At 40.1% G+C, this 10,825-nt stretch overlaps 1 protein-coding gene across 1 annotated transcript; it reads left to right on the forward strand.

Annotated features, from left to right (window-relative positions):
- Positions 1-6,529: 6,529 nt before the first annotated feature.
- tnnt2c (troponin T2c, cardiac) lies at positions 6,530-7,470 on the forward strand. The gene has a single exon (XM_085436255.1). It carries the CDS (start codon positions 6,573-6,575, stop codon positions 7,362-7,364), a length of 792 nt encoding a protein of 263 aa, XP_085292381.1. The 5' UTR covers positions 6,530-6,572; the 3' UTR covers positions 7,365-7,470.
- Positions 7,471-10,825: the final 3,355 nt, after the last annotated feature.

The raw sequence follows: 10,825 nt of genomic DNA on the forward strand, positions 1-10,825 counted from the left end.
GCGGAGTCACAGGGCTTGGCGCATGGGAGACACGTGACTGCCTGCAGCCTATAGCAAGAGTGGAAATGTACTACAGCTGTTTTTCCTTCTTCTGACTAGTCGTATTTCAAACTCACAATACAGGATAAAACAAAAAAGATAAGCTGAAATTTTCTTTTACAGAAACTAAAACAGAAAACTACGGAAGCTTGTTTGGAGATTAAAAAAAATTGTGTAACTATCAAAACATTTCATATTTTTATCTAATAAATAAAAAATAGTTAAAGTTATTTATTAGTTATTTTATCAAAAATGTGAGTTACGAAGTCAAAAATGTAACAGTGACTCGATTTTTTTTATATCTATCTATCTATCTATCTATCTATCTATATATATATATATATATATATATATATATATATATATACACGTGTGTGTGTGTGTGTGTGTGTGTGTGTGTGTGTGTTTGTGTGTGTGTGTGTGTGTGTGTGTGTGTGTGTGTATACATTAAATGGGAATCTGCAGACCCAGGCTGTACATTCACTGCCATGATAGGTGTGTGTGTGTGTACCTTTGTTATACACACGCTTAGATAAAGTGGAGCTGTATATCCTTATAACCTAACTATTAAGCTGGCATAAAACAAAAAAGTCAGCCATAAGTCTGTAATCATTTTGTTAGGGTTAGGGTGATCTGCACATTTATACCAAGAATATATATGTTCTTCCGTTTTGTTATAATTTCTGAAGCTGTTAATCTGATTCCATACAGTATTACCTCAACAGAGGTCTGTGAATCTTACAAGAGGCTCATTTAACTGTACTGCATTATTTTAACCACAAGAGGTCACTGTGAATCCAGGGTAGACAGGTAAAGGTTTAATAATAATAATAATAATAATAATAATAATAATAATAATAATAATGGATTGGATTATAGCGCTTTTCAAGGCACCCAAAGTGCTTTACCTGCTTCATGCCCATGTGGGTATTCAGTGTTTTGAAAAGAAGGCAACATGACTTAGGTTCTTGAAGACGTTTTACTTCTCATCCAAGAGGGTTCTTTAGTTCTAAAACAGCAGGTGGACAGTCAGAGTCATATTTAAGCTTCAAAATGTTGGATGTTTCAAGACCGGTCTTGGTCTCGAGACCACTTTTACGTGGTCTTGGTCTTGTCTTGGTCTCGCTGTCTCGGTCTCGCTGTCTCAGATCGACATAGTAGCTGTGTCCCAAAACGTCAGCTGCATCCTTCGGAGGCTGCATTTGAAGGCCGATTGCGTCACAGCCAGGCAAAGAAGGCTGTCCTTAGATTAGAACTGGACTGTCACCAGCCTCAGGCTCTTCACCTTTTCAAAGACAAAGCAATCATTTAGATAAAATATTAGATATTGTTTACCTGTAAATGCACAAAGACAATTTAGAAATGTAATTATTGTCAAGAGTGAACAAGCACCGATAGCGTAATCTACAGCTGTGGCCAAACCTTTAGAGAATGAGAAGTGTTGTTTGCTTATTTACAAAGTTTGCTGTTTCAGTGATAGTTGTATATCATATTATATCACTTCAAACAGGTGATCCAGTAATGCTGCACTAATGAATTAGACAAACATGTCCTTTGCAAAAATATTTTCACTCTCTGTTTCCAGAGGTGCCCGCCTTTTGCAAAAGTGCCCAGCTTCTGTCCTCACAAAGACAGAAGCACATGAATACACCCACAAAAGAGCACGCACACTCTCACAGGCACGGCCTCGCTCTGCCATTGTACAGTACCTGATGCGGTTCTAGTAGATGTCGTCCATGGTGAAGCTGCTTATCTGTCGGTAGTGTTGGCCTTTGACGGTGCGCTCGATGGTGCCGTGTCGAGGAGCCTGGATGACGCTGAAGACGATGGACTCCGCCTGGAGGAAGGTGGTGTAATAGAAGGGAAAATGCAGGGAAAGGAAGGACGGCTCAATGATATCGCCTGCAATGTCTCCCTAGGATGAAGCTACATAAAGAAGCAGTGTTTGTTCTCCACAACCAACAAACCAGCAAAATAGTGAGAACTCAAATTCAGGAATCCGCTTCCAAATATCTATAGTGGCGAACCTTAATATCACTTTTGGGTGTTATTCTCTAAAACTCTTTCTATAAGGCAGTAGAAAATAAATCTTCAAGTTTTTACTGAGAAATACAGATTTACTGGATTAACAGTGTTGGATTATCCCTTAAACCAGCTGGTTAGTTTAGCCAGCTTAGGTAATGATCTCAAAATAAACATTCAGAGGTCCAGCTCTTCTCTAAAGTGGTAACTGTAGTGCTTTGGGATGATTCCACACATGATGCCAATTAGTTCACAAATCATACCAAGCTTCAAAGATATGACCTGTTTATATTGTGCAGCTCATAAAGAGAATCAGATGCTTAAAGAAGGAAAAAGGCAAACAAGCTCATTTAAATTACTTCATACATATTATTATCTTTACAATATACTGTACTATGCTTTCTTTATCCCAAATGTTGGTATATTTACATATTATGTAAGCAAAACATAAATAGAATGAAGGGATAAACAAGACAAACAAAGTAGAACTGCTTCCTTAAAAGTGACCTTTTCCTTCCTATTTCCCTGTTTCCTGTGTATTATTGTAGAGTTTGAGGCAACTTTCTTTAAAGATATAATAAGCTTTGGAATCAAGAAGAACAGGTGTGCAATGGAAACCTGAGATGTGAGGTAAAATGTGACATGACACTGATGATAATTTGGATTTTAAAAAAATTACATTTAGAATCCCTATATATCAGTATTGTTAAATAAATATTACTAAAACAATCAAAGGAAGTAGAATTGTATTTATAGTTTTAAGGATACAAGACATTTTAGGAAAATTTGACCTTTTTTGACCTTGAAGAAGAGGTCATAGGTCCAGAGTAACGTGATATTTAGAATGCCCATAATTCAGTCCCTGTATGTCTGCATGTTGTCATTACAACAAATGGCAGTAAGGAACACAATTTCAAATTGTTCCGTATAACATTAGTTTCAGTTTTTATAGCTTTAAATAATACAGCTTTTCTCCAATTTTTGACCAATAAATCACTTATTTGACCTTGAAGGCCTTGGTGGATGTATGCCAAATTTTAATGGATTGTTAACACCAGCCCTTCTGCATCCATACAAAGAATTCACTCAAAACCTTTCCAGCTGTCATGTTTACAGACAGAAAGACATACACCCAAAATCATAACCTCTTTGGCAGAGCAATGAATTTCTAAGAGGAGTAAAAGAAAACAGCAAGCAGAGGGAATGTTAAAGCGGCTCAGTAAAGAGCGACAGTGCAGGGTAGATATAAATGATTCACATGAGAAAGCAGATGATACTCTGTTAGACAGATGTGTTATTTACGCTCTGGAATCTTTCCATTTATTTACTTTTACATCTAAAAAAGGTTCCTTCAAACACTTCTCTCGTTGTTCTGTAGGGATGTAAGCCGGTTAGATTAAGAGTAAATATACTGGAAGTTTACTCTGTTTCAAGCTGCTAACCAGCAGAGGGTGTGGCTATTTACTTATTTATAGCCCACATCCTTTGCTGCCTCCCTTTGCTGATAGACACAGTTGTCCCTTGCCACCAGCAAACCACCAGTGCCTTGATTACACTGGAACCACCTGCTGTCCTCATGTCGCTCTCAGGCATGCTCAGTGCTCTCTTGGATTAGACAGTTGTGGGACCTTCTCACGGGCATTAAGATTTGTGTTGTGGACCTCTCAGGCCACACGTAGCCCATCTTCACTTAGCTGGAGCTCCAGATGATTTATAACAAGACTGAAATTTAATCCCATGGAGATAATAATGTGTTGTCTGCCACATACGCGTATAGTAGAATAGCATCAGAAGCTTTATTCTAAGCAGGCCCAAGTTAATTGGGAATCTCAGGCACCACAGAGCACCTGTCTCTTCCTGTCAGTGACCTAATCCTCTAAAAACTGTGTCTGCCCTTTTCCTACTGATAACTCAAGACTTGGGAACATAAATTCGTGATAGCCATATATAAATGTTGTCGTGCGGGAGCAATTACGCTTTAATCCACTCTGCACTGACGGCAGAGAGCCTTTAATAGCAAGAATGTTTTAATTACATTCCAGAGGAGACAAGGCAGGGCTGAAAAGCTCATCTTACACCACATTGTTCTTAGTAAAGGCTGTTTGTTGGGTCTGTCTTTCTGCAGAAGTTCTTTATTTTATTTTATTTTATTTTATTTTATTTTCAACACAAATATAAAAGCTCAAGCTAATAAAATTACAGATCATGCTTCAATCTCTGGAGATGAAAAATTAAGTAAACACAGAAGTGGCAAAAAGACTGCAATTCCTCGAATGGCCACTTGAGGCTGTCTTTAAAGGCGAGTCAAATCCCGTAGGCTACGTTCACACTGCAGGTCTTAGTGCTCAATTCCGATTTTTTGATCAAATCCGATTTTTTTGTCTGCTTGTTCACACTACAAACAAAATGTGACAGCAAACGGGCTCTAGTGTAAACCCTCAAAGGGGCCCGCATGCGCAAAAGAAGCTCCGTTAAGACCCAGAGCAAACAGTTGTTTGACTGATGGCCCTTAATTGTAAGAGTTGTTTCGGACTTTACGTTCCCCAATTTTGCTTTAAGTTATTTTGTTATTTACATATGGCCTAATGATGATCCTTATTGCTGTTTTAGAGAGGAGCGCTGCTTCAAAGGATAGTTACAGATTTCTGTCAGAATCTGCAGATTATACAGTACGAATAAAATGTTCACGTTTCTCCAACGTTGTCTTCCTAACAGTTTCACTGACATCTACACTGGATGTAAAAGACGGATTTAATGCGACATTACCATTCAAACGGCAGTCGCTTTCTAAAACATCAGATATGTATCGGATTCAGTACCACATATGAAAGTGGCCTGAGTCGGATTTGAAAATGTCAGATTTGTGCTGTTCAAACTGTCGTAACATGATCGGATTTGGGTCGCATAGGGTAAAAAAAAAAAAAAAAACGGATTTGATGCGCTTTCACCTGCAGTGTGAACGTAGCCATAAACTCCCATATGAAACTGAAATGAAAACTTACATTATAACACTATTTAAAGTTTAGTACGATTATTTGTTTTGACCTGTGTGGTATGAGTATGAATGAAGTATGAATGTCATGGTAATTTGGGGCTTATAATTATGACTTTAAACAGTTGTTTTTAATCAACTGATCATTCCAGTGTGGAATGATCACGACACATGCAACTGGTTGGGGGTGAGTGGATGAAGGCAGGACAAAGACATGTTCTGGAACACGTACATTACTCAAAAGGGATAGAATAATTCAACCCAGTTTTCCATCAGGACAATGATCCCAACATAACGACTATTAAAGCCCCACCTTCAACCCTATTGAAAATTTGTGGGATATAGTTAAAAGGCAGGGCTTTGCGAGGAAACTACCAATTCTGCCAAGAAGCGCGGTCAGATATCCACCAGAATTAATGCAGAAGCTTGTTAATCTGGTCGAGATGCAACTTACTAAGCGGCACGTCAACAAAGTATTGGTTGGGGTGCATGCATATATATTTTTGAGCCTGTGTAAATGAGCAGAAATCTAAAATAAATACAAATTTATATCTGCTGTACATTCACTCAAAGAAAGTATTTCAACCTCAAATTACGCTGATATTCATGCTATGGTGAGTAGACGTAAACAATAACTCTATGACATGAAGGTGATCTGTCTCTCCAAACTCTTAAACTAAAGACTCCTAAAATAAAGCAAATTATCTAATAGCTAGACTTTGAAATTATATTGAAAATCCTTTCAAAATGTTTTATTGTTCCCTCATGTCTTAAAGATGTTTCTTTTGTAATGTACGCTACTATATGTAGTTAGGAGCCTGCTCTTCTTCTTATATGTTCCTTTTGTAGGTATGTTTGCATGCTTCACGAGTACTCACTTGCTCTTGTTATTATTTTTCCCTGGTTTCTCTATATAAGCAGCACACTGGAGCACTTTGTAAGAGAAATTCCCATAGTGACTTAAGCACTACGTGGTTTCAAACTCCAGTGATGCATGAGTAAGTTCCCTGAATTGTGTACACTGTGAAATATCTAAAGCTAGTGGGATGGGTCATATTTGCAGAGACTCTTGGTACATTATTCTGTCATCATCTTTTATTTGCTTCCACATTTCTTTCTTTAATCTGTGCCAGTGGCTCAGTAGTTCTTTACATATGTGCCTTTGGCTTTGTGAGACTGGAAAGCACAAGTGTGTCTGTGTATGCATCTGCTGTGTATCCGAAATAGTCCCTCATCTTGTCCTTACAAAGGAATGAGGAGCTGTGCAGGGTCAGAGAAGGCAGTAGGGGGGTCTGCAGGGGATAAATGGGTGGGTGTGTGGCTGTGAGGACTTGGTGAAGGAGAAAATAGATTATTCCATCTGTCTCAGAATCTGCCCTGCTGCTGACCCACACCCAGGAGACGGTGGTCACATGGTAACCAAACCTTTAAAAACTCCCAACATGCTCACCCAGGACTCCAACTATCTTCAGACACCAGCTGGTCTTGGTGCTCACACTGCTTTCTCTGAGACACCATCATGTCAGACACAGAGGAAATTGTGGAGGAATACGAGGAGGAGGTGGAAGAAGAGGTCGAGGAGGAAGAGGATGACAACGAACAGAGGCAAGCGGAGCATGAAGGAGAGACCAGACCTCGACCTAAAGCAACTTATGTGCCTAATATGGCTCCTCCAAAGATCCCAGATGGAGAAAAGGTGGATTTTGATGATCTGCATCGCAAGAGGCTGGAGAAAGATTACAATGACCTCCAGACACTGATTGAGCTGCATTTCACCAGCCGTCAGAAAGAGGAAGAAGAACTGATGGCGCTACGTAACCGCATTGAACGCCGCCGCGCTGACAGGGCCGAACAACAGCGTGTTCGTGCAGAGCAGGAGCGTGAGCGCCAGACGCGGGTTGCCGAGGAAAAAGCAAGGCGCGAAGAGGAGGCAGCCAAACTGCGGGCTGAGGAGGAAGCCAAGAAAAAGATGGCTTTCTCCAACAAGTCATTCGGTGGCTACCTGCAGAAGGTGGACCAGAAGAAGGGCAAGAAGCTAACAGCTCGTGAGGAGAAGAAGAAGGCCCTGATGGAGCGCAGGAAGCCGCTCAACATCGACCACCTGAGCCAGGAGAAGTTGGTGGAGAAGGCACAGGAGCTCTGGCAGTGGCTCCACCAGCTGCACGCCGAGAAGTTTGAGCTGGCAGAAAAGCTCAAGAGGCAGAAGTACGACATCCACGTGCTACGAAATCGTGTCAACGACCATCAGAGGTGGTCGAAAACATCGAAGACCTCCCGTGGGGCCAAGGGCAAGTCTGGCGCTTGGAAGTAAGCACCTTGTGGAAGCGCACCACGTTCCTGCTGGACTATTTGGTCACCAAATTGTATGATAAAAGCTATCCAAGCAGCTGTGCGTAGATTGAGTTGGACTGCAATGATTCAAGCAAAATAAAGTTAAGGTTGAATGATATCTGTGAATGTTCTATTGAGATTGAAGAAGTTAATTTGTCTGATTTAACTCAATATGAATGCGTGGTGGTTTTATTTTACGACGCCACAAGAGGATGTCTCGTGTTTCATTTTTCACAAGTGAAGCTGTAAAAAGTCATCGAATAGTGTTGAATCTTCCCCTCAGAAAACTATACCTTTTATTATAAGAAAAGAAAGTTTTTCTTGTCACAATACAAGAAAAATGGGCAAAGGTGGCACTGGTTAGGTGGTGGATGATAGCTGTAAAGTCAAACAGGTGCTGCACAGCTGAGTTTTATGTAGCTAATTTAGTCTCTGAAGCTCCTGCAGCACTTAGAGCAAAAAGGCCACTAAATGTTGACTGATAGCAGTTTTAGGTTTGATGATCTTAAAAAGTACAGAAAATTGTTTTAATGTACAAGTAACAAATTCTTCTTTATGATCATGGGTGTAAATCACAGTGTCAGTTATTTAAAGCGTGCTCCTGTATCAGCTGAAATCACATAATGAAGTAAATGGTAAATGGCCTGTATTTATATAGCGCTTTACTAGTCCCTAAGGACCCCAAAGCGCTTTACATATCCAGTCATCCACCCATTCACACACACATTCACACACTGGTGATGGCAAGCTACATTGTAGCCACAGCCACCCTGGGGCGCACTGACAGAGGCGAGGCTGCCGGACACTGGCGCCACCGGGCCCTCTGACCACCACCAGTAGGCAACGGGTGAAGTGTCTTGCCCAAGGACACAACGACCAAGACTGTCCAAGCCGGGGCTCGAACCGGCAACCTTCCGATTACAAGGGGAACTCCCAACTCTTGAGCCACGATCGCCCTGTGATATAAATAATATAAATATAAAATAAGTGTATTTGTACAAATCCACATGGAATACTGATTGGCTGTTAGACTATTTTTTTCTGTTTCCTAAACACGTCTTTATTTAATGATTCAAGTCAAAATGACAGGTCACAAGAAAAAGATAGCATAGGATTTTACTCATATAATTCCCATCAAATATGTGACTTTATCAGGTTGTATCATTGAGACTGATTACAGTTTTAAAGTAGACAAGCAAGAAAACTGATGATCCACCGGAGAGTGAAGCCAAATGTGAGCAGCAGAGGGAGGAAAATATGACCTCTTAAAATAAAAAAGACAAACAAAAGAGCAGCGGAAGCACAAACAGCTGACCTGACTATATGTTCATCACACAGACAAGTGCAAAGCAGGGAAAGGAACAAAACCAAAATATGAGACATGAGACATAAGAAAGCCAACCTTCAAACCTTCAAAATACAACAGGAAGTAACCAGGAAAGAAATAACCAACAAAGAAGACGATGCAGCGCACACAGACGCATCATATCTAACTTTTCAAATGTTCCAGTAGAATACGAGCAAAGAGCTTTCTTTTAGCTCATTCCAATAAAATGCTCAGTGCTAAAAAGTTCAATGACTTAACCTTGTAAGTTGTGTATTTAAAGGTGCAGTCGGTCATTTTTTTTTGAGAAAATAAAAATAATCATGTTTTTGTCTTCAGTTTTCTCCATTATCCAACCAGATTCTTAAATAAAACGTTTTCTTTTTTTGACCATGAAGGGTTTCATTGGATTAAAGCAAGCTTCTTTTGACAAGAGACACTCAGAATTCATTTAAGTTTGTTTTTTTAATAATAGCATAGAAAGCCCTACATGGCCAAGGTCCTGCACATATACCAGAGCTACTGAGACCTTGTAACAGCAGAGGGTCTCCAAGATAAACTGAATAGAGTGTTTAAACTACTCCATGCTCTTATTTTAAATTCAGAGGCAACAACTTTTGAGGTTGTGGCTTTTGAACTTTGAAGCAGCCTTCCTGAACCCGTTAGGTCGGCTGGATCGGTGGCTTATTTACTTTTCCTTAATCTTTCACCCATTTTGGGGGCTATAACACACATCTAAGGTGTTAATGAAAGAATGCATGAAGGAATGAGTGTAAGACCTTTTATTTGAATCTGTGTTTGAATGCTGGGACGTGTACACTTCCCTTCAATTTCTGTTACAAAAAGTGCTGTACAAATCCAGATTTAGTAACATATGTTATTTTGTATTGACTAGAAGATTGATGCCCACTGTCATCCCGTTTCTCTTTAATTATTATCTGTCACATTGTGGCGATCTCTTTGCAACATTATAGTCCAGTTTGTGTCCACTGCAGTCCTGTTACAGGTTAAATGACTGTCAGAGCTTTTAGCAGTGACATGGTAATTCCACTAGATGGCACTAGAAAACCAGTTTGAAGCATTTAAGCGTTAAGGTAATGTGAAAAACACACCCAGGAGACATTACATAAAATGTTCACATCTGCACCATAAAGGGTTATAATAATTACCTGGTTGCATTCAGGTTTATTGAAGACATCTTAGAGAAGCATAAAATGTTCAGATCATATACCTCACACAACTGGACGATGTAGTCTGTGGAATTATTGCACATAATTGGCAATAATTATGGTACGATGGCTCCATTTTATGTAGCTATGCAGGTATAGGGTTTGCAATTACGATACATGATCCTGATTAAATTCACAAACGTTAAAAGTTTCGAGCTTTTATTGTTTGCACTTATTCCTTCGGTGTAGTTTAAAGGAAGTGAGGTAAAGTGAAATGCAGATAAATGATAGCAGATGATTTGTAGATTCAGACTTTTTTCTGTATCTATTTGCTTCTGTGTAAACCAGCTTTCTGATTGTCCAGCATGGAAAACATCCTCTTTACCAACAGTTAACTGCAGTGCAACATAAATTATCATTAGACCAAGCTGTGGGGAAATTTCTCACCCCCTGTGGCTTTTGATTGTCATTCAGGCTTAGATTGCCTTACTGCTGTTTTGCTGTCATGGCGCTGACAAGCCATTAAAGCTTTCCAGACACGGCGGTATACCCACAGGTTACCATAGACATGGGGAGGACCTGTCTGCACAATCAGGTCTCTATACCCCCCCTCCAGCCTCACTATGCCTACTCTTTCATACACACCAGCTAAAGGTATGGTGCGTATATTGATGGTGTTGTGACAAATGCCTGACCTGACAGCATCGGGAAGCACCAGAGCACCAATCAAACACCTGTGTCTCACCAGGGAACAAGAAGTTCCCAGAAGTTCTGCTGCTGAAGTTGGTAACAAGTCGTTTCCTGATGGCGGCAGCTTTGTAGTCCTGAGTTCCCTTTAGATTTGAAGGAAAGCTTGCAAGGAAGGAGTTGAAACATGTCTACTCATATCAAAAAGGCTGTGTGTGTGTGTGTTCACAGCAACTGCAAGGTCATCAGGGGGAGGGCTGT

This window comes from Copadichromis virginalis, linkage group LG17, assembly GCF_057382275.1.
Source record: "Copadichromis virginalis isolate Kocher_CV1m ecotype Utaka linkage group LG17, C_Virginalis_male_GT1.1, whole genome shotgun sequence".
Taxonomy (NCBI): Eukaryota; Metazoa; Chordata; class Actinopteri; order Cichliformes; family Cichlidae; genus Copadichromis; species Copadichromis virginalis.

Coding starts and splice junctions, on each gene's coding strand:
- tnnt2c (XM_085436255.1), top strand. CDS start 6,573: ATGTCAGACACAGAGGAAATTGTGGAGGAATACGAGGAGGAGGTGGAA.